The sequence below is a fragment of the Chanos chanos genome, chromosome 15 (genome assembly GCF_902362185.1).
Source record: "Chanos chanos chromosome 15, fChaCha1.1, whole genome shotgun sequence".
NCBI classification, from domain to species: Eukaryota; Metazoa; Chordata; class Actinopteri; order Gonorynchiformes; family Chanidae; genus Chanos; species Chanos chanos.
Genome location: NC_044509.1, coordinates 10,963,927 through 10,988,066, shown reverse-complemented (window position 1 = coordinate 10,988,066; position 24,140 = coordinate 10,963,927). Strand labels below are relative to the sequence as shown.

Here is a 24,140-nt window from a genome sequence, read left to right as displayed (position 1 = left end):
TCTCTTCTGTCTGGATTTGTTTCCACCTTTGTCTTTTCCTCTCTGGGATGTGGAGTACAAAAGATGGACGCATGACTGTTTGGATTGTTCTGCTGATGCTGTGCTGAGCCTTCTTTTCTCTTCTTCTTTTTCTTTTTTCCCTCCTTCTTTCTCTTCGAAAAGCTCACGTGAGTACTGGCTCTCCCGCTTTTTTCCTCTCTCTCTCTCTCTCTCTCTCTCTCTCTCTCTCTCTCTCTGTCCTTGCTCTGCTCTAACGTATTATAGCTCCCTCGTTTGTTCCGTGCTTTTTCACTGCTCTCCTTCCCTCTCCGTATTCTCTCCATCCCCAGCCCTCATTAAGCCTTCAGCGTGCGTCCCGGGGTTGGGCCGCACTGATTCATTTACCGCAGTGTCTAACCTCTTCTTCTTCGTCCAGCTCGCGGAGGCTACGAAAATATTCACCGACACTAACAAAACACCTAGGAGCTTCCTGTTGTGCTTCTGTGTCCTTATGAACAGATTTAACAACAAAAAAAAAGCTGTGTGTTTTTACATTTGACAAGGAGAGAGGTAAGATGTCTGTGTTCGTTTTAGCACAGTCATCTTTTCTGGTGCACCTGTACACACAGCAGTGGGTGCTATGTCTAGACCAGCGCTCTGCTCCCAGGCAAGGTCTATGTTAGCCTATCAGTCAGCGTTATGAATGCTTGGTTGTCCGTGGTCAAAGATCTTTCAAGGCTGTTTGCGTATAGTGATCCTAATGGATATTTTGTTACGTATACTTATGCACCCATTACACTGAACTGTCTCTCTAGAGAAGTACAAGTTTGTGTCTGTGATACTGTGTTATCATCAGTCTCTGGTCCCTCTCTCACTAAGAAACTCTTCCTGACTTCACTGAAGGAAAAGAACTGAAGGATGACTCACGGGTTTGATATGTTGGCTTGTGTTAACTTTACTAAAAGGGCGGCCCAAACATCAGGGGAGTAGTGTGTGCAGCATACACCAAAGACAACTATAACATGCCAGGACAAACTCTAATCAACATCACTACAAGTTAGGCAATTCAGGATGATCTCAGCTCTTTGTACATACCATTAAGACAAGACTGACACTAAGAACAGAGGTTAAAGAAAGGAGATATGTGTAATTGGTTTTAGCCTTCTTTCTAATCAAGCCCGACGAGATCGGTAATTAGTTACTTTAAAGCCTGGGAACGAAAATAAGTGACTGATCCCTGGAGGAGAAGAAAAGCATAAAGCTCATTATGTGTGGCTCGAAGGTTGAGGTTTCAATTTTGCGGTTTCAGAAGAGTAACGCCAGCTCTCAACCTTACGGACGGTGTCCTGATAATCACATTGTTAAAATCGAACCTGAACAGCTTTTTTTTTTTTTTTTTTTTTTAAACGCAGAATCTCTCTTTGGTTTGGATGATGTTGCTGCTAATGAAGAAGGCTGGGAGCAGAGACCACTTGCTGTCTTAAGAGTGTGATTGCTGTGGGGGTGGGTGGGAAGAATCGTCTGTCCATGTGGTCTGATCCCTGTGCATTGTGCTGTGTTGGGTGCAGACAAAGGCTTTTAAGAAGAGCATGAGCAAAATGAATGACATTAAAGAAGTGTGTTGTCTGACAACACGGAGGCAAGGGTAGAAACTGCGGAAACTGCATGGGGGGTGGGCAGGAGTGGGGTGGGGTGGGATGGGGTGGGGGCAGTCGCACAGGAGATCAGGAATGTCCAGCTGGCATGGCTGGAATGTCACTGAGAGAAAAAGGGAGATGGGGAGGAATGGATGGTAGGGAAAAAAAAAAGAAAAAGGTTTCACCTTGGAAATGCTACAGTTACCATGAAGAACCAGCAAAGAACACGAGCGTGTTCGAAAGGCAGACCTGAACTTACAGCTTTTCAGAGATACCCTCTATCAGGCCTGTGGAAACCCAGTAGACACAGTCTGTCTGATGGAAGACTCAGATGGAATTCTCCCTAACCTCAGTCTGTTACCATTCCTATAATTATGGCTTCTTGTTTGGTTTGAATTTAAACCATAGTTATTGGTATATAAACAGAACTTGAGAACATGTTTATTCCGACTGTTATTCAAAAATTCGCGTTTTATTTCTGTTGCCCCGGTCCTTTCATTAGTACAGGAAAAGCATGTGTTTCCCTGCTGGACATGGAGATGGAGTTTTATAGACTCCTTCTTGTGGTGGTGTTTAATTGTGTTGAAATTATGATTCATATGGGGACACTGATGCAGACATAGTGACAAATGTTTCGTTCCCATGAAAGGGATGTGGATTTCTTTTTTTATGCATGCTTTGTGTCTGCTCCCTGCTCAGCCAATCCCAGCATGACATTAAAGCCAGTCACCAATGACATGTCACCCTTGTTCTCCTCATTAGTTACTACTGACAGAGGGGACCAAAGAGAGACACTTATTTTGGCTCTATTTTCACCTCAGGGGAATTTTACTGAGTGTGTGTGTGTGTGTGTGTGTGTGTGTGTGTTTGTTTGAGTTTATGTGTGTGTGTATGTGTGTGTGTGTGTGTGTGTGTGTGTGTGTGTGTGTGCGCGTGTGTGTGCGCGTGTGTGTGCGCGTGTGTGTGTGCGTGTGTGTGTGTGTGTGTGTATGTGGGTGTAAGGTATAAATCGAGACTTTGACAGTAGAGTCCCTAGCCCATGTGTCTTTATAATCTTTCCTCTCTGCGGTGTCTGATAAGCATTGAGGAGCTTCTGTTGCTGTGGACAATAGTGACAATAAAGCCTATTCTGCCCTTTTTATCTTAGGGCTGAACAGTCATTCAGTCACACACACACACACACACAGACATGGACATAGACACACACACACATCCATGTGCTCATAAGTGATTTAAGTCTGCACAGCTCAGTTTCTACACTTCAAGTACTTTGGTAAGAAAGCAATATTTGACTGGGTTCCATGGTGCAGGATTAAAAACGATTTTACAGTTTACTTGAGCAATTGTGGTTAATCTTTGACCGTATCATTAGATAGCTTTCTTTGCCCTTTGTTTATTGTTCCCGAGTGCAGACACCTGCCTCTTCCCAGTCTGATTAAAGGAAAAAGAAAAAACACAAGATCTCTGCAGCACTTTTATAGATTTGCCCCGTGAGTAGCGTTCGTTCGGTCGGATCTGAGCTCCGGAAATCTCTGCGCTTAATCATCTCACATTAGCTGTCTTTTGTGGATTATCTCTTATCATGTGAGCAGGCCTTGGATGCTTTTCTCTTTTTTTTCAGTAAATTCAGTACTGTGCTCTTTGTAAATCAGGTGTTGAGAAACGGGAACAGTTCATAGACCCGTCCAGGGTCAGCATGTCAGGTATCCACGCTTAACCCTGTGATTTACTCAAAACAGACTTCGCTGATGCTCACTGGGAAGTTATTTTAGATAGGTTGATGATGAAAACTCATTGCAGGTCATTTCTGATGACTTCTTCACTGTAGAGAAGGAAGGAGTTGTGTAATGGAGTTCTGTATTTTTTGTTTAGCCTTTTTGAGTCAGGTTGAGGTGTCTGGAGCGCTATGTGATTAGATGTTTATGTCCAGTGATTATCAAACGATTAACACAGGAATTGTGTAGTCTTTGCTAAAACAATGCCCGTTTCATTTTGTCTTAGTTTGTCAAGCTCGTCTTTGTGCTCATCGTTGGTAGATTATGATCAGCAGAGAAAACTGTTTAGTATGCGATTATTTAATGGCTGGGCATTATCTGATAGCTGTTATTTTCTGTTTATTGTGTCACCTCTCTTGATATCTATTTGACCTTCAGTAAAAAGCAAAGACAAAGAGAATACTGATGCACAAAGACAACACAGACTGCTCTCTCATTTGAGTGGAACCAGAGGGTACTAGTGTTGACGCTATTCCTTCTACTGCAGTGATAAATCTATGCACTGCTTCTTTTTGTGTGCGTGTGTGTGTGTGCGCGCGTGTGTGTGTGTGTGTGCGACTTTGTGTGTCTGCATGCACCCACTTGTATGCATGAGTGCTTGCCTGCCTGTATCTATGTGTGAAAGCGTATGTGTTTGTGCATGTGTACACATGCACGCGTATGTCTCTGTATGTGTGTGTGTGTGTGTGTGTGTGTGTGTGTGTGTGTGTGAGCGTGTGTGTGTGTGTGCGACTTTATGTGTCTGCATGCACCCACTTGTATGCATGAGTGCTTGTCTGCCTGCGTCTATGTGTGAAAGCGTATGTGTTTGTGCATGTGTACACATGTACGCGTATGTCTCTGTATGTGTGTGTGTTGAACGTTACGACACAGCCCACGGGAGCGTACCCTGACACACGCTCCCTCGGTCCTGCCTGCACGTTTAAGAACACTCAGATGTCACCGTGAGGTCTCCTGCAGGGCAGCGAAGCGTTCCACGCGCGCTCAAGACGGCAACGGTGTCGCGTGCACTGAATGCGGAATGTCCCGCCGTTTCTCCCGGGTTTGTTGCAGAGGTTACAGGTGCTACAGGTAGATCTTTCTGTCTGTTATATTGTCCTCTACTGGTTGCAAGCCAAGCAGTTCTGCTGCGCCCCGGTATGAGGTGGAATTAATGAGAGCTCAGGAGCTGTCCTGTTAGGTGCTGAAAACAGCATTCTGGCGCTCTGTCTGCATAATGCCTCCTCTGGATAAACACAAACCCGTCGCTCCGGCTGTAATTACGGCTCCAGAAGACCTGTGCCGGCAGATAAGTGACCTTTCAGTATTGAGTGAGGAGCCTTAACAACGTGTTGGTTGATAGATTTGCTTACACTGAATAGATGACTGACTCATTATATAAGAGACACGCTTTTCTATCACTCTGGCTATTAAAGGGATATTTCTACCCTCTATAGACTAATAAACATCAATAAAGAAAGGTGGACATTATTGCTGAGTGGGTGAGATTCACCTGGTTATCCAGTAGCTGAATCAGAGCTCTCTGATCTGCCCAGACATCTGAAAACCTGGCCTTTTTAGTGAATTAATTGTTGTTTAACGTATTTGGTGTTTTTTTGTTGTTGTTTTTATTAGCTTTCTTGTCTTAATCTATATTTTATCTCTCACTTCATCAGAACATATTGGCCTGCATAGAGGATTAGAGGGTGGATGCAGATGAGGACGTACCTAGTCATGTTAGTGCGTCGTGACTTTTTGCTTGGTTCTGCGTGACCTTCGCTATATATCTGAATTTTTGTATCTGCATATGCAAACAGCGGTACCATCTCTTTCATTTAGCATCCAACCACAAAACCAGGGCAGGTATGAATTATTCAGACCTGTAAAGCAGTAAACATAGCTTAGCGACTGTTTCGCCAGCGGCTGGACTGCCCTTTCGCGCGCTGACTCAGTGTATCCTCTCTGTGACTCAGGGTCTTCGGCCAATCGCGCGCTGCCTTAACCGAACGCTCCTGTAGAGAGCCTAATGGGCCAACCAAGATGCTTTTAATTAGGTCTTCATCTGGACTGCACTGAGATCAGCAGCCTCGGCTGTTTAGCTTAGCTGTTTATGTTTATGTTTGATGGCCTGAGAGCAAATAACAGCCCCCTCTCCCCCCGTTCCTCCTGCCCCCCCCCCCCCCCCCCCCCATAGTTATTTAAAGAGATCAGATTATTTCTGGCCCATCTCATTTACCCTGGAAGGCATGCGCTTCCTTCAGGAATCTCTTCAGAATAGAGAGGGAGCGAGAGAGAGAGAAAGAGAAAGTGAGAGATGGGGTGGGGGGCAGTGAAACACGCGGATATGCCACGCTATGCATAGGCGGCTGTCACCCAATAAGACACACACACACACACACACACACACACACACACACACTAGGCGCGTGCATTCATGTCCAAGTCCAGGACACGTGCGCTTTGCCTCTCTCCGCCTTGTGGGAGTGGAGTCAGAGCCCCTCTTGTCATCTCTACATGTCCATGTCTCATTGATCTCCTGCCAAGAGGAGCTCTTTAATGACTAATGTTCTTCTTTTTTTTTTTTTAAGAGACAGGTTTAATCATGCAGAACGTATTAATGCATTTTTCCTCACTCATTTAAAGTCTATTGTCTGACCAGGCCTGTCTGCGCAAGAGGAGAACGGTATCCTCCTCCCGCGGCGAAATCCCATAATTTTGTCACACAGTTCTCTTTTTATGATGGCTTTTGGAGCAGATCTTCTCTCTGGCTTTTTTTTTTTCTCTACTCTTTCCACGTCTCCTCTCTCTTTCACCTGCTTTGACTGCGTACACACGCGACGCACAGCTGGAGTCAGATCTGCTGGGCAAACATTAAGAGGGAAGGAACAAACTGAAGAGAAAGCAGATAAGCACGTGCTTCTTTTAGTGCATCCCTTTCCCTGTATCTCCTCTCTCTCTCTCTCTCTCTCTCTCTCTCTCTTTCGCTCTCTCTTTCTCTCTGATGTTGTCTTACAAATGCATACAATGTTGAATCACATGTCCTGAGGATAGCACTACCTCTTCCTCTCTCTGATTGTAGTGACAAAATGTTACGTAATGTAGGGACACAGTGGGAGGGAGAACCCCTAAGGCCTCTTCTGTACAATGAAAGCTTGGGCTTGATGTTCTTTAAAGTTAAACCTAAATATTTCCTGACATCGCCGTTCTCAAATGACCACTCGGGCCTGTCAGATGCAAAGAGCGTCTTGTTCCTTAGAGAGAAGAAAGTTACCGAGTCCAATTTCTCGTCTTTGTGCTAATATCACCGACTGGACACACCAGAACTTCAGCTCAAACTTTAGGATCGAAATACCTCTTCTTGCAAATCCGGAAGCTGATGTGAATCGAGCAGGATCGCAGATAGGATGTGTTTAATGTAAAACGATGACTCGAGCTGATGATGCGGCGGTTGCCGACAGAGACGAGCCGTCGCGTGGTCCTGAGCTCAGAGAGTCTGGGTCGGAGGCGCGGGCCAAGGTGTGGGCGTAAAACCCGAAAGCCCGATAAGGCGGTAGAGACCGGTGGAGTCAGGTCCCACAGATTAACAGTAGATTGATTGATGTGTTCTTTTAATCCCTGCCAACTCTGCTATGGGATTAAACAAAAAAAAAAAAACGAGTCCTCTCCGGAAATACCTTCTCATGAAACTAACACTGGGCTCTTTGCACAAAGATGTTAACGACATCATTTTGCTTTATCGTCATGGTTGGTTTTTTTTGTTGTTGGTTTTTTTTTTAAACATTAAACCCCCTCAACTGCCTGCCCCTGTGCTCTTAATAACAAATTAAAGCTGAGACATGGACATTAATAAACTGTCCGATTTAGAACCAACTCCACTCCAATCTAACACACCCCCCCCCCTAAAAAAAAAATTTGTGTCGGATTACATCATTGGTTATGCAACATTCATTTCCAGAAGCTATCATCAACAGCAGAGCAACACAGCCGTGATGGTTATGGTACAGTGAAATGATATTAGGCTGGTATAATGTGAGCAGATCCCAGTTAAAGCCTGTGTTTTTAATGGCCTAACGACAGCACAGCAGTATAGACTATAAAGAACATCCCATAGAACTGCTGTAAGAATCATTTGTGCTTAAATTACATAGATTTCTGTTAAACACATCTAACAGTTTTAACTCGTCGTTAAACTGTCGTTATTCTTCATCATATGTTCGCTTTGTCTTATATGAAAAATGTTTTAGGGACAGTGCAGAACCATACAACTTCACAACAAGCAATAGAACAAGTGTTCCATATCCGTAACAGACATTTTGTAAGTTGAATGCATCGACAAATAGATGGGTTTCACTCTGTGGGAGAATATGATGGTGGAAGCACATTTAATTGTCAGGCCCTGTGTGTGTGTGTGTGTGTGTGTGTGTGTGTCTGTGTGTGTGTGTTAGTCTGTCTTCTGATTAATCCCTGCTAACCGATTATATTTAGTATTTAGACAACATTGCATCAGAGCTCAGAATCAAATAACCGCTGCAAGTTCACTGCTCTTGTCTTCCTCCCTCCTTTTTCCTACTCCACCCTATTGGTCAGCAGGAATATTTCACATCTGAGGCAATCCATGCTCTCTGCAGGTCGCTGTTTTTTTTTTTTTTTTCAGCCAATTGGGGCAGAGCATGTGGAAAGAGGTCTTTCAGCAAGTTGAACATTAGCAAAAAGTATGAGAAGTGTGGGTGTGGTTTAAATGTAGGGCCCACCCCTCCTTTGACCTCACAGCTTAGATCTATCCAATGAGACTTCTGTATTTGTTTAAGCGCTTCTGCATACATGAACACGAAATCAACTGGAGGAGGAGAGAGAGAGAGAGAAGGGAAGGAAAGGAAAGGAGCAGAGGGAGGAGGGAGGGAGGGGGGATTAGAGGAGAGCTGAATGCTCAGCTCTGGGGGTGTGGGATATGAGACCGCCCTGTTCTGTTGCTCTGTCTCTGGGACCAGCTTAAATCTCGGTATAAGAAACGACAATGGAGCCAGCCTGAGAACCTGTTAAACAGCCTGTCTCTCTGTGTAAGTCCGCCTGTTTCTTCCCCTCTGTGTGCCTCTCAAATCTGCCTGTTCTCTCTGTGCGCGCGCGGGTGTGTGTGTGTGTGTGTGTTTGTGTGCTGTGTGTGTGTTTGTTACTAAGGTGGTGGGGGGAAAAAATGCCATTGTCACTGTTCCGCTCCTCTCCCTCACAGACATAGCTCTCTGTGTGTGTGAGGGTGTGTGTGTGTGTGTGTGTATGCTGGACAGTGGCTTGATTTTTCTTTTTTTCCACACCTTCTCTAGCGTTATGATTAGTGTGTTTCCTCTCACACGTAAATGTTTTTCACGCTGATATATGCGGTGGAAGTGTGTAAGGCGGACAGCGTGACGCGTCCCTTCCTCTTTAGTTTGTCAGGAGTTTGGATTTCAGACTGTTTGTACAAACCCATTTTAGGAGAATGTTTAGAAAGCTAATCTGTAGTTAAAACAAGGGATGTTTGACAGTCACAGTGGAAAGGCATTTCTGAAGTACCTGTTATTTAAATGAAGAGTTGTTTTTTTTTTTAATATAAAGGAGGAATAGACTTGTGTGTGTTCATTCACCCATGTGTTAGGTCAGGGTGGGGTGAGATTACGGAGAGGGAAATATGGAAATATCGTATTGTGAGAGGGAAATATTGTAAGGGTTGGCTGAACTGGACAAGCAATTAATTGTTGTTTTGTTAACAATGGCACAGTGGTTTCTCTGTGTGTTTGTGGTACCAAATCCATCCGGGTCAGGGGGGGGTGGAGGGGAAGTCTGACCAGTAAGCACTACAAAGTTTAATACTGCAGAAATCTATGCATTTCTTTACATTTTACTAAAGATCTGTGTGTATCTGGGTTTTTTTCATGGTTTATATATAAATGTTTTTCATTTTTCATAATGTGTATTGATTATAGATGTGCTGATTGATTCTCTCGCTCTGTCTCTCACTGAATGAGGTACAAGTTTCAGTGAGTATGAAAAGTTTGTTGTGCAACAATTGAGGATATGTTCCCAAAAGCACTTCCTGTTCTGTGTGTGGGGTTGTGTCTGAGCTTCATTTGAAGGTGCATGTTTAGTTTGCGCGTCTGCAATAATCCAGGTTCAAAGTCCTCTCCATTGCAAGTCTAATCCAGCTACCTGCCCCTCTCACAGGATCTCAAATCTCAGAGTCAAATCCCAAGCATTCCAAATATTCTTTGGAACCCCCCCACCCCCCCACCCCAGGCCGACCAGTGAGACACTTATCTGAATTTAGCCACCTTACATCATCACATCAGAAAGAGGGGCAGGGTCTGTGTTGAGACGGAGAGTGGGGGGGAAAAAAATATTTCCACCGTCACTTGAGAAGCTGTATTTTGATCGTTCACACATCCGTCCTGTCCGGGGGTTTGTGTATGTGTGTGTGTGTGTGGGGGGAGGGTTGGGGGGGGGGGGGGGGTTGAGTGTCTAATCTGAGAGCTGTATTAGCGTAGAAAAGTGCAGTAGTGATAATGGCATTGCTGGGAACAGATGCAGTAAGGTAAACAGTGTATGAGACAGACAGAGTCAGAGCTGGGCAGTGACACAGACTGGGCTCAGTGTATCGTCGTCCGGTCCTGCTCCAGCAGCAGCTGCCGCTTTAAAGCCTTATTTGAGCATGAGCTCTGACAGATGTGGAGACGGAGGTTTGTCTCTCTGAGTGTCTGTGTGTGTGTGTGTGTGTGTGTGAGAGAGAGACGGGTATAAATAATAAATCCGTCTCTGACCCACTGAGGGAGTTTACAACACTACACAAAACAGTCCTTCCTCATGCACTCACTATTCAAACATAACCCATCTACCCCTGACTCTCTATTATTCAGAAAATGCCCCTTCTTCATCCATAGCAAGGCTTTTAAAAGTTATTTTTAGACACACACACACACACACACACACACACAAACACTCATAGGAGTTTCTGTGTGTGTGTGTGTGTGTGTGTGTGTGTGTGTGTGTGCATGTGTGAATATGTGGGGAGGGGGGGTGGGAAGAGAGAGAGAGAGATGGACAGCTGATGCTTGTGACATAGATTTTGACCCTTTTGAAGTTTTGCTTACACTCAGTATACACTGACTGCTACCTTGCTATTACCTCATTGGAGGCCCAAGGCAGCCCTACCTCCCCTCAGCCCCCCTACCGTTAACTGATCTGCTGTGCTGGTGAGGGGAGGGGGGGGGAGGGGGGGTGGGGGGGGGGGCTAAATTTAATGGCTAAATTCATTTCATGCTGATCATCTCAAATGTTAGGGGAGACAGGGGGGACCCAGGGTCTTCTTGCAGTTCTTAGCTGCAGTAACACTGCGGTGCCCTGTGATCACGCGCGTGGATGAAATGACAAACCTTCCTTCCCCTCTCTGTTTGTTTTCATTCTTTGAGAGCTTGGTTGACGAAAGATCACAGAGGAAAAAAAGGCTCCGTGGAGATTTTTTTTTTCTTTCTCTTTTTCTGTTTCGTGCGTTCCTCCTTTGTAACGTCTTATAAAAGGCCTCTGCCATTGGAGACTGGTGCTATTCTCTTTCTCCAACTTAGTTTATGAAGGAGGTTTTTTTTTTGTTTACTGAAACATAAATCAAAGGCTTAAGGGAACTGGTGTCTAAATACAAACACGAGTGAAACCCAATCTGAGCTTTATTACAGAGACCAGTGCTGAGCAGCAGCAAGCAGGATATGTTTCAGAATGTGTCTCCTCAAGATTTGACCGCTATATTACATATATTGACTCTATCTCTCCATATATGCTAGAGGTACAGAAAACTCTCTCATAAAATCAGCTGAAATTTAATGTTGTATAAAGAGCATATCTTGGCCACTGCTTCTCAACTCCTGTCCCGGCAAACTCAGAAGACAGCACAATTCTGCCGTGGCCCGGTGCCATCACATTGGATTTGACGTCTTTTCCTGATCACCTAGATCTCGGCCTTAAGAACTAATTGTACTGGTACTTGGCTCTGGCCAAAATGTACAGTCTAGTGGAGCCCTGGGACTGGAGTTCAGGAACACAGGGCTGAGACGAGGCTGTTTTGAAACACGGTCTAAGATATCCTTAATGAGTTTCTCACTGCTTTTGGATGCTCTGAAGGTCCCTTTAACTCAAAACTGAATCGGTTTTATTTTTTGCAGGTTAACTGGTGCCCGGGCCGCAGGCCTCCTCCGTGAATGTCGGTCACCATGGCAAAGCGGGAAACTGGCAACACCAGTCCAGTGGTTCGGCAGATAGACAAACAGTTCCTGGTCTGCAGTATCTGTCTGGATCATTACCACAATCCCAAAGTGCTACCCTGCCTGCACACCTTCTGTGAGAGGTCTGTGCCCCACACTGCTGCTGTCTAAAATCTCCTCACATCTCAGCGGAGGTTTCATTGCCTCAAAACAGATATAATACACCAAAACTGACACATGACAAAAGTTCAGTGATGGTTTCTGTTACTAAAACGTGATGTCTCTCCGTGCTGTCGTTGCTGTGATGACTACCACTGACATTTCCCCATGCGTTGGTCTGTGAAGCCACATAATGTCCAAAAACCCAGAACAACTAAAAATATACTCAAGCTATCTAGTTGTTTTTTTTAATGTTACTTTACACAGTTCATAATTTGTCTCAGTAGTAACGCGACTACTTTTTAGCTCGATTTTAGATCGCAAACGTTGCTGTCACAATTAAGGAATCATAATGAGAACATTGGACGCTACACCTCTAGTGAGACGTGACGGGGCGAGAGGGCTCACTGGTACAGTTAATGTGCTTTTACGCATGACTCAACAGAGTGGTTAGAGCGCCTCGCTCAGTCCTACTCGACTGTTTAGCGAGTCGAGGGGGGAATCTCGTTCTTTCATAAAAATTTGGATTTACTGCGACCGTTCGGTTTATTTACTGTGTGCTTTGCTCAGCTGTCGGGCTGATGTGCCTCCCTCAGGTTTTGGCGGCAGTGATTATGGGAACTGAGACGTAAGCTGTCAGTTGTAATAACGTCCTGTCTGTGCCCGTGGCTTTTCTCCTCCTCTCCTCACATGCTAGCGTTTGACAGCGAGGTTCTCACTCATCCTGTTTTTTGCCCCGCCCACCCCCCCCACCCCTTGTTTTTTGCCCCGATGTCTCTGGGCCGTATGTCAGCAAAAACCCATGCACTGGGCCTCTGTGCTACTGCTTTGACAGAATCATATTTAAACAAATTCAAACCATTACTCTCTTCCTCTTTTTTGGCCCCTTTTCTCTCTCTGCCTCTCTCTCTCTCCCTCTCTCTTTCTCTTTACCTCTCTCTCTCATTCTCTCTCCCTCTCTCTTTTTCCCCTCTTCCTCATTGTGCCCCTCTCTCTTTCTTGCTTTCCTACACTTTCTCTCACACACACTCTCTGCCTATTTCTCTCTCTCTCTACTCTCTCTCACACACACTCTCTGCCTATTTCTCTTTCTCTTGTTCCCTCCCTCTCTCTTTCTCTCCTGTCTCTTTTGTAGGTGCTTACAGAACTACATTCCGCCTCAGTCCTTAACTTTGTCCTGCCCTGTGTGCAGACAGACCTCCATCCTTCCCGAGAAGGGTGTAGCTGCTTTGCAGAATAACTTTTTCATCACCAACCTGATGGAGGTGCTCCAGAGAGATCCAGAGTGTTCCCGGCCAGAGGCCTGCAGCGTGCTGGAGTCCGTGAGCGCCGCGGCTGCCGGGAGACCACTCTCCTGCCCCAATCATGAGGGCAAGGTAAGCTCCTTACTGGTCCAGTTTTATGGCAGAAACAACACTGTACTGACTCACACACACTGGACCCCCCCCCCCCCCCCCCCCACCACCACCACCTGCATAACTAAACGTCAGGACAGAAGAATCCACCCCGTTCAGATACCAGACAACAGGAACGCGTTCTAGATATTTCATTGTGCAATGCTTGACATGATATTTGTGCAATACTTGAAATGATTGAGCAATACTTGAAATGATATTTCAGATCATTACAATATTGCACTTATAGACAGTGTGATATGAAAGAGGGAGATCTCTTTGCTCTGGGTGAAATATTTTGGGTATGTATGTTTTGGGTTTGTTTAAAATCTCTGCAATGTACAGGAGTCCTGAATACAGCTGTCCCACTGTTGCTCCTAATGCCAAGTGCCATGGTGTGAAAAGCTCCCCTTTCCAACTTCCGCAAACGCATCACAGCCGCACGCTGTAATCTTCTTAAAGCTCTAGCCAACAGGGTCTTGTCCCTGGCTTGAAAAAAAATCATGTTCCCGAAAACATCAAATCTAGATAAGCCCCTTACTGTCCTGGTTATAAGGGCATTGAGCGTCTCTTAGTATCAACAAACATTTGCTATTCACTTTCCTGCCCATGTCAGGTCAATCCCTTCCAAGCCAGTTTACGCCAGTGTTTCTTGACGTCTCTTTTCTCTGAAACCTGACATAACGCAGAGCTGCTAATTTGTCAACGTATTGTATATTAATATATATGGAAAAAAAAGTTTTTATTGTTTTTTTTTTTGACTAAGTGATTGTATTAATTTATCATCTTTGCTCCAACCGGGTGTTTTGGTAATATACTGAAAAATGTGCTCGCTGGCACCCTCTGCAGGTGATGGAGTTTTACTGCGAGTCTTGCGAGACTGCCATGTGTTTAGATTGCACAGAAGGAGAGCACAGGGAGCACGTCACTGTCCCTCTACGGGACGTCCTGGAACAGCACAAAGCAGCACTGAAGAACCAGCTGGATGCAATTCGAAACAGGTACAGTGGCTCAGGCACACTGAAACACTGAAACAGGTCCAGCACTGCCGAAATGAAGGCAGAGCACCAGGCCTTTTCAACAAAGGGCCATTGAAATAGAGACACAGGGAGGCTAGTAATAAACGCAAAACACTTTGCTGGTAAAGCATATAATTGGATCTTCCAAAAGCACTGTTTACCACAGGGCAAACGTGAGTCGCTTTGTGGATCGCCATTGGCTTCCATTTAGGCAGTGTCTCCTTTGCCTCAGGTTGCCCCAGCTCACGGCGGCTATAGAACTGGTGAACGAGATCTCCCGACAGCTGACGGAGAGGAAGAACGAGGCGGTGAACGAAATCAACGGGACGTTCGAGGAGCTGGAGCGAGCGCTTCACCAGCGCAAGACTGCGCTTATCACCGACCTGGAGAACATCTGCAGCGCCAAACAAAAGGTGACCCCAGACCTGGGTTAAATAACTGTTCTCAGGACTGTTTTGCTGTAAACAACACCCTGTAACAATATATATGACGTTATGTTATGGACAAAACAGATAGATCAGTCACGTATTTCTAGCCTCACACTGCCTGAGCTTTGCCGACTAAAGAGATTTTCGGTAAACGTGCTCTTGATGTTCCGCGTGACCCTTTGCAGGTGCTGCAGGCGCAGCTGTCCTCCCTGCTGCAGGGTAAAGAGCATATCCAGAGCAGCTGCAGTTTCACCGAACAGGCCTTGAATCACGGCAGCGCCACCGAGGTGCTCCTGGTCCAGAAACAGATGAGCGAGAGGGTCAGCGCCCTGGCGCGTCACGACTTTCCCGAACGCCCGCACGAAAACGCCCACCTGGAGTGCCAGGTGGAGACGGAAGGGCTGCGACGCTCCATCCAGAACCTGGGGGTCCTGCTCACCACCGGTGCCGTCGGACACACCAGCGTGGCCACTGGAGAGGGTCTCCGTCACGCCCTCGTGGGACAACACACCACCGTAACCGTGACGACCAAGGACAAAGACGGAGAGCTGGTGCGAACCGGCAACGCGGTGCTTCGCGCGGAGATCGCCAGTGCGGACGGAAGCCGCGCTGCGGACGCAGATGTTGTGGACAATAAAAACGGCACGTATGAAGTGGGATACACCCTACGCAGCGAGGGAGAGTACTCCTTCTCTCTCATGCTTTACGGGCAGCCCGTCCGCGGGAGCCCCTTCAGGCTACGGGCGGTCAAACCCTCCGACGTGCCCCAGTCTCCGGACGACGTGAAGAGGAGGGTGAAGTCCCCGAGCGGGAGCGGTCACATCCGTCAGAAGGCCGTCCGCAGGCCCTCTAGCATGTACAGCACCACTAAAAAGAAGGAAAACCCCATAGAAGATGAACTCATCTACAGAGTGGGTAAGAGCCCACTGCTCATTCTCTGAGATGCCTCTGAGTGGCTAGTAATGATGTGGTTGAAAGAAACTTGGTCAAATAACTGGAGTGTGGAGGGTTCAAACCCCAGTCCTGACAGGTCACAACTTTCGTGTGCCTGAGTGAGGCTCTTAACTCCTAAGCTTACTCCAAAGGTCTCTGGCTGGTGGCAGACAAAGTAATCATTTTAAATGACTCTGGATTAGAGCATCATCTAAATGGGGAAAAATAAAACTGTACTACTGACATAAAATGGGTTTTGTTGACCAAAACTGAAATATTCTAATCCTCATAAATAAAGCCAGTTTTATAAAGCCAGTTTTAAAATGCTGGTAGATGAAAAAGGGAAAAATAGTTGAGAATTACAGTGTGTCACCTACAAATTTCAGTAAAGTGATATGAATTTCGCTTGCTCTCAGCATTTTTTCCAAGTAAGCAAAGCAGCGAGTTTATTTTTATCCCAAACATCTGTCAGTGTAGTGGCCATTTTCTCCTGTTTTATTCTTTGTTTCTGGCATATATATATATTTCTTCTCAGATTTTCATATGAGATCTAAAAATGTTTTTTTTTTTGGCCTGGCTGTTTGCCTGTAGAGCATTTCTGTCGGTAAATGAAATCATTTTGGTATGTCTGTGTGTCCAGGCACACGGGGGAGAGAAAAAGGAGAGTTCACTAACCTACAAGGCATCTCGGCCTCCACCAATGGGAGGGTGGTGGTGGCAGACAGTAATAACCAGTGTATTCAGGTGGGTCCAAATATTAATAGCACGATTATTACGCTGATTAAAGGGACAGCTCTTCAGTGACCATGCAACTGCAAAAATAAGAAATTAGGTCAGCTTCATATTAGGTCAGCTTAATATTACAACACAGCATTTTTGGGGGGAAATGGATTTTATTATGGTGCAATAGTGTAGTTTACTGAAAGGGAAAAAAAATCTACATTGTAAGTTAATTAACTAACTTGTTTACAATGTAAGCTAAAACTATGAGAGTTACTGTGTTTAAGTGAGTGTTGCCATCTTTAAAGCGTTTCACGTGCTCTTAGTTATTATGTTTTCATTCTCGTTTTATGCGCCTCTCGTGATGAAGGTGTTTACCAACGACGGGCAGTTTAAGATGAGGTTTGGGGTCAGAGGTCGTTCTCCAGGGCAGCTTCAGAGACCCACCGGTGTGACGGTGGACATGAACGGAGACATTATCGTAGCTGACTACGACAATCGATGGATCAGCATCTTCTCCTCTGACGGAAAGTTCAAGGTAAGGGCCGTGCCAGTCCGGAAAAAAAGACCCGTCGTTCCGTTAAAAAACCGGGATCAAAAGAAAGTCTCCGTTGGTTTTCTTTTCACAAGGACCTCTTTTTTTTCCCTCTTTTTTTTTGTTCCTTCTCAGAACAAGATAGGAGCTGGCCGTCTAATGGGCCCCAAGGGCGTGGCAGTGGACCGAAACGGTCACATCATCGCGGTGGATAACAAGGCCTGCTGTGTTTTCATCTTCCAGTCCAACGGGAAACTCGTGACAAAGTTTGGCGCCAGGGGGACGTCAGAAAGGCAGTTTGCAGGTACAAGGGGTAAAAGTCGTCCAATGTATTTGTTAGGATTGTAAAAGACTGTTCTCAAAGAGCAGTCAAAGGAGTCTTCGGCGATAGCAGAGTTTTTGACGGGGTTTTTTGTTTCAAATATTTTTTTTTTTTTGACTGTCGTATTACACTTTACACATACTGTGCATTGTTTCTTACAAAGCGATCTTTAGTTTTGGTTTTTGAACCTCGAAGCTCTTATTTTTCTTCAAAGACAAGTACCCCGTATCATTCTTCTCACTGCTTGCCTAATTTACAGAGTTTCTTCAGAACATTTGGTTTGTTTTCCTCCTGTGGCCATGAATTCAAGTTCAGCTTATAAAGAAACAAACTCTTGATAGAATCGGGGGACAAATAAAATCTTTAAATTATAAAATCCTTTAGAACACGAAAGCCTTTCCATATGAAAATCTTTTATTTAGATTAAAGCGCTAGGTTGCGCTCACATATTTAAAGAACATATTTTACTGTTCTGCCGTAATGTGAGAGTCTGAAGCTGGAGTGAAAGTAAACTGCAGCAGGAGTTATGCTAAAAGCTTTCTTATGTGTGCAAACATGTTCATGTGGCCAGATTTACCCAGGCTCAAGTTCCAGTGTTTCAAAGTGCGGGAATCCCACTCTTTAATTTCTCTTTCTGTCCTTTTCATTCATGCTTCACTCTTTCAACACTTAACTATACGTTCTTTATCAAAACTCTTCCCACGCTGTCCTTGGTTCTGTGCTCTGGTTCTGTCAGTATCAGGGCAAAGGACAAGGACTAACTTTATCTGAGTCTATGTCCTTCTCAACTTTGCCTCATTTCAGTCAAATCTGTCGTACGCTTTTCTTTTCAGTGAGTGAGGTGACGAGGAAACAAACAGAAAGTACTGCATTCCCTTTCATCCACTGTTTCCTTACCTTGTCCTTTCACTCTTGCGTGTCTCTGCTTGGGTCTCAATCATGGATCGTATATATATGCAGCAAATATCCCATTTGTTATTTTTTCAGTCACTGCTTAACTGGACGCTGATTATTCCCTGGGGAAACGGGTGTGTGCATTCCTGACCAATGAGGAAGCCCAGGGTTAATACTAAAATCAGCAACGCCGGATTTGGATTTTACTTGAGTTTGGATTTGGTGTGAAATTTGTCTTTGCATGCCGGTGACTTTGCGTAATCTATCCACATGCTTTCTTTTTCCAAAAACCTGACTGCTTTAATTTGTATGTATTTTCCAAAATTTGATCACATGCTAATATTCAAGGGTGACGATCATACAACTATCATAAATAAGGTCCCGAACTCTGGCTCTCCGTGTTAGAGAATCCTTTATGGGTGAATGCGTGTACCCCTTTGGTCCCTGCATAAGGATTTTTCAAACTGAGCTTTTGGGTTTCGGGGAGAGGGTGTGTGTGTTTGCTGGATGAGTGTTCGGTCCGGTGTGTGTGGAAGCAGCCCTTTGACAGTGGCTGAGGTGACCCCGTTTTTTTTTTTTCTCTTTGTTTTGGTGGTCTTTTAATTCTCACCTTATCTGTGTTTATCTGTTTGTTTGTGTTTTCCAATTCCTTTTAGAAAAAAGTTGTGCAAACTTTGCACTGGAGCAAAAGCTTAGTAAATCTGGCCCTGCGTTCAGTAAGTATGCATCCCAGAGTGCCGTGCTGTACTTAACTCACATCCCAAACCCCTTTTCATCAAAATGAAAACAACAGCCAAGACTTACAATAACGTGCTATTACATCAATGTACAGGAATATAAAATACAAATTCATATTTTCAATCATTAGTAAATAAAGACAATTATTTTTAACTTGAATCATTTGATTTTGCTCCTTACAACAGCTTTTTTTCAGTAAGATAGTTCAGAAATTGTTTGCACTTGACCTTTAAACAAAAAGAATGACAAACAAATGACTAAGTGTATATTTCTGCACAATATTATATTATAAAAAAAAAAATAAAACACACAACACTAACACGTCCTGCTGCAACTTCAGTTGTGTATTGTGTTAGGTTTCATCTGCTCCTCTGTCTCTGACTAACGGAATGCAAATCAGATTTTGTGTGATCGCTGATAAGGAGCCTTGTGGAGATCCACACCCTGCTGAAGCATCTGATATCAGGGTTGATTTTCTACTCTTCTCTCTCTCTCTCTCTCTCTCTCTCTCTCTCTCTCTCTCTGTGCTCCACCCTTTCTTCTCCTTGCCTCCCTCTCCCCATTTGTATTCTCTCAGGCCCACACTTTGTTGCCGTTAACAACAAAAATGAAATTGTCGTGACAGACTTCCACAACCACTCTGTAAAGGTACGGATGGCCGGGTTTTACATTTGCTGGCATTCTGGAAGAAATATGTTTTTGAACATAAAGCAAATCATGTCAAAATATGAATCATATGTATCATGAAAAAACTCCAACCTGCGGTGGTGTCGTGTGTAAGCTGAGGGTTTTTTCTTTTCTTTTCTTTTTTTTTTCCTCTCCTCAGGTATACAGTGCAGATGGGGAGTTTCTCTTCAAATTTGGTTCCCATGGAGAGGGAAACGGCCAGTTTAATGCTCCTACAGGGGTAGCCGCTGACAGTAATGGCAACATCATTGTAGCAGATTGGGGCAATAGCAGGATACAGGTACGGACCATACTGGAAATTGCAAATGTGATAATAACTGAAGCTGGAATTACTATTATCCTGCACCTATCTGAGATCAATTACTTTGTCTCTTAATCAAGTACCCAAGGGCAGTCCTGAGAAATATTTGTGCTCAGAGAATATTTGTACTCTAGGTGAGCAGTAACAGCCCCAACTCAACATGTCATCTTGTCTTCTGACCATTAGGGGTGTAACGGTACTCAGAACTCACGGTTTGGTACTTGTGATGGTTTGCTACTCATCAAAAAGTCATTAAAGCCAAATCAAAAATGAGTAAAGGAGACTGAAGAGGGGGATGTACTCTTCTGGTTTGTGATTTTCACATACGACTTTGGTGTATTTGGCTGACAGTGAGACCGTAAAGGTTCAGCCTGAATACATACACTGTTACAGTCCTACTAATGATCAAACGCTTGGCTTACTCAGATGTAATAGACCAGGAGTGGGCCAGTTGTCTACTGTCCACTGGGCACTCATAACTGTCTTGCTATGACCAAACTGAAAGATAGACGTAATGGGACTCAGGAGTTGCTGCTTGATTACTGAACTGCTATTTCAGTCCCTGTGTTTGTTGGCTTTGTTTCAGGTGTTTGACAGCTCAGGGTCCTTCCTCTCCTACATCAACACTAGCGCAGATCCTCTGTACGGACCTCAGGGTCTGGCTCTGACCTCAGATGGCCACGTGGCAGTGGCAGACTCTGGGAATCACTGTTTCAAAGTCTACCGTTACCTGCAGTAGTGGTGGCGCCCCCTGTCTCAGCATGCAGGAATCGTCAGAGGCTGCCACACAGGCTCCACCCACTTTTCCTTCTGTTTACATTTGCACGTTCAGATCAGATAAGCACTCAACCACATTGCAGTGGAAGGGATAAATTAATAAGAGCACTTTGTTTCATTTTCAACCCATGCTTTGTCCCAAAAAAAGAAAGAAAAGAAAAGAAAAGAAAAGAAAAGAAAAAAGAAAGCATGGGATAGTCTCTGGTTGGTGGATGGTCTGTAAGCACATCAATAAGCAAAGAAGTTTTTGTTTTGGTTTGTTTCGTTTTTTTAACGTTGTAGCACAGGTTTTTTGTGTACGTGCAAGTGGTGTATTTAATATTGTTGGGACAAGAAAAACAAATATTAGTTAGTGGTGATCCATTGTCTTAAAGCTTTCGGAGAAAAGTCAGCAGATTGTGAGGCTGTTACGAACATACAAGTGTAGTCCTTGAACCAAACTTAATCTCCCATATCACCTTTGCTCTCTTAGACTGAAGAATGAGTTTGACAGTCCTTTGACTGCAACACCCCTGGTGTGTTTGTGTATTTGTATCTATATTCATAGACATATATTTGTACATACGCGTACATGTCTGTATATATGAATATAAGTGTAACCTATACATGCATATCATTTACCTCTTATTTACATATTTCACACATTATGAAGACATGGCACGTGGGGCCGCCCCCTGCCATGATGAGTAGATACAGTCCTCTGGACAGAGATCTCTAGGATCTCTACATGTGGTGAGGGATTTCTCAATCAGAGAGAAATTAAGCCAGAAGTCAGAACTGTCCAATGTGACAGCTAAAGAAACATTCCTATGAGATAGTTTGGATTTTTGAGTTAAGGTTATTCAGCTAATTGAAAGATCCTACTTGGCAGAAGATCCCTGGGATGCAGTACTTATATCTACTACAAAACAGTAATAGCACAAAGTTACGCACTTTTTTTTTCTTTTCCGTCTCATTTCATTTTTGTTTTTCCTGTATGCTCTTTTTAATAGATCAGAAAGGAGCCAAAAAATACTTAGAATTTTGTTCTTTTTTTTTTTTCAAACATTTTATCTTTCAGATTTTATTTTTCTAATGTGTCAGGCTACTCGTTGTTGAAGTTCTCCTATTGCAAACAGATACAGACTGTGGCAGGAAAGAGAAATATCATGGTAACTTTGTCATGGTGCCAACATATTGCCATAGTTTGGTTTTTACTCTTGAAGAGGATTACTTAAAAACAACAACAACAACAAAAAAAAGCCTCCCTGTAAATATTCATACATGAACCTAAGTGTGTAATTGTGTTATCAATTATTATTATCAATTGTGGCACTGACAAGAAAGCATTATTTGCCAGCATCTTTTTTGTTTTTAATTTATTTACTGTTTGGTACACTGTTTTATCGGAGTTATTTTGTTTCAGGTTTATGAAGTGCCCTGCACACAGACACAAACCATCATCACCAGCTCTTGGCCTGAGATTGTAAAAACAACTTATTTATCTATAATTCATTGTGAATATTTTTCCCCCTTTGTCAATAATTTGAAGGTAATATCAGATATTTGTACAAAGCTTACTAGCAGCCAAAAAAAGTTTTAGGGCAGTTGATAACTAGAAGAAATGTATGTTTTGTTTTGTTTTGTTTTTTTCTGTGTAAAGGAATTTTCTGTTCCGCATGACAAAGAGATTTAACCAGCAAATTTGAATTTGATCACCGCAATAGTTAAATAAGTGTAACATTAACATCTTGGCCAGTGAGTGGATATTTATCTGTTTGTATTACATGCAGAGTGTCAATGGATACTGATCATTTGTCATATGTTTCCTCTGACCTTTGACCCTCTGTGTTATCCGTCACTCACTCTTTTTGATGCATGAGATGGTTATGCGTGGGCCGAAAAAACAATTTATTAAATAAACATATTACACAGATATAAGCTGTTTAGTAATGAAAAGATCTTGTATAATACAGGAAGAATCATACGTGTGTTTCTTTTCTGTTTTACTGGTCTTAATCACCACGATATGTAATAAAAAATGTAAATATGAAAAAAAAAAAAAACTAATTTATGTTTTATTTCAAACTGAGAACCATTTCAAAAATCAAGAGCTTTCTGGTTGAAATAAAAGTTTTTCCAAATGAGTTTATTACTTCATAAAAGGTAATTTACACATGGCATTTGTCATACAGTATCAAGCACAAATGCTGAATATATGTGTAAAATACATTAATTAGTGGACTTCAAGGTGATAAATGTTTCTATAGCAACCATCCATCCAGATTACAGGTAAAAAACGAAACAAAAAAATAAGACTTAAAACAACACAAGAGCATACATTAACTCTTAGGTCAAAGACAGATTTAGACAAGAATACACACGTTTAGGGTTAGATTACACGTTTCAGTGAAGTCCAACTTAAGTTTGCTTTTCAAACAGAAATGTAAATGAGTTTAATAAAAGGTATTATTTAAGCACTTAAAACATTTGTATAAGCACAGAGTATATAAAGAACATCTGAGTGTAAAAATGAACCAGAGGAAGACCCCGGTGCTAGCTCATTCAACAATGACCATACGCATAATGCTGCAGTGATTCTACTTATGGACCGATTCCAGACCACAGTACTTTGGTGGATCTGTCAGAACAACACAAACACCTGAACAGTGTACTTTACAAACCATTAATGACCTGGCAAAATAACGGATGCAGTGCCCGCACCTTGTTAACCTTGTGTGAGTACCCAAAAAGCTTTTGAGAACATAAGAACTGATTAATACATTAAAAATATAAGACGACAAATGTTGAAATTAAAATGAGAAAATATGACCTTTTCATGAAATGAAACAAGGCAAAGTTTGATTTATAAAAATCAGTAGCTTTTTTGAACACTTCAAGGTTGTAACAATGGTCTTAGTCTCTTTGAAATATAAAAAAAACCATCAACAAAGACATACTAAAAATGATGAATATTCTTGTATCTTCAACCCCTTTCTCGAGGTTTGTTTAATTACAAGAGTTCAAACCTACAGTAACTGTTGTGTACGACATTTACGTAACCAGCGCTTGGCTACAGAGATGGTTTATTATTGTAAATATGTTTACCTGTCTGCCTGTAATGTAAATATTCACATTTGGATAACTTTATCAATAATTGGAGCAAAACATCATAAAAGTTATACAGCACAATATACTACATTCAAAGTTTTTGTGACAGAGATAATGGTACACAACACATGAAACTGTCCATCATATTTCAAAACACGGTGGACAGCGACAGGTCACATTAATTTCATAAGGAAAACACTGTAAAAATAATTGTAATAAATATTGAAACCTTACTGCATTTTAAACTCTATTGCCGTAAAAGATATGACATTAGGGTTTTCCTTGCAAGTGACCTTTTGTGGACCACAAAAATGGAGTGTTCTGAGGTCGTCAGAGAGAGAAAATGTGACACCCACGTGAGCAGCCTGGTTTGATTCTTATCTGAAACCAGCGGCACGTCACATCCTGACCTGAAATTCCATCAGGCTACATTGAAGCGCAACGCTAACCCCACAAAACAAGCCTTCGTACTTATCCCGCAAACCTCACGCCGCAAAAAAAGCACAACACATCTCAACCAAAAACGAAACGAAACGAAACGTGGCAATCCTGAG

At 43.3% G+C, this 24,140-nt stretch overlaps 1 protein-coding gene across 2 annotated transcripts; it reads left to right on the top strand.

Moving 5' to 3' along the window:
- Positions 1–8,344: 8,344 nt before the first annotated feature.
- Positions 8,345–22,468, top strand: trim3b (tripartite motif containing 3b). 2 transcript variants are annotated; one of them, XM_030792671.1, is made up of 13 exons: positions 8,345–8,427; positions 11,551–11,732; positions 12,884–13,124; positions 13,992–14,143; positions 14,394–14,574; positions 14,775–15,504; positions 16,163–16,266; positions 16,613–16,780; positions 16,913–17,081; positions 18,650–18,709; positions 19,309–19,379; positions 19,558–19,698; positions 20,306–22,468. In XM_030792671.1, exons 2-13 carry the CDS (start codon positions 11,587–11,589, stop codon positions 20,456–20,458), a joined length of 2,316 nt encoding a protein of 771 aa, XP_030648531.1. In that variant the 5' UTR covers positions 8,345–8,427; positions 11,551–11,586; the 3' UTR covers positions 20,459–22,468. The 2 variants fall into 2 exon arrangements, with proteins under 2 accessions (XP_030648531.1, XP_030648532.1); XM_030792672.1 differs by lacking the exon at positions 18,650–18,709.
- Positions 22,469–24,140: the final 1,672 nt, after the last annotated feature.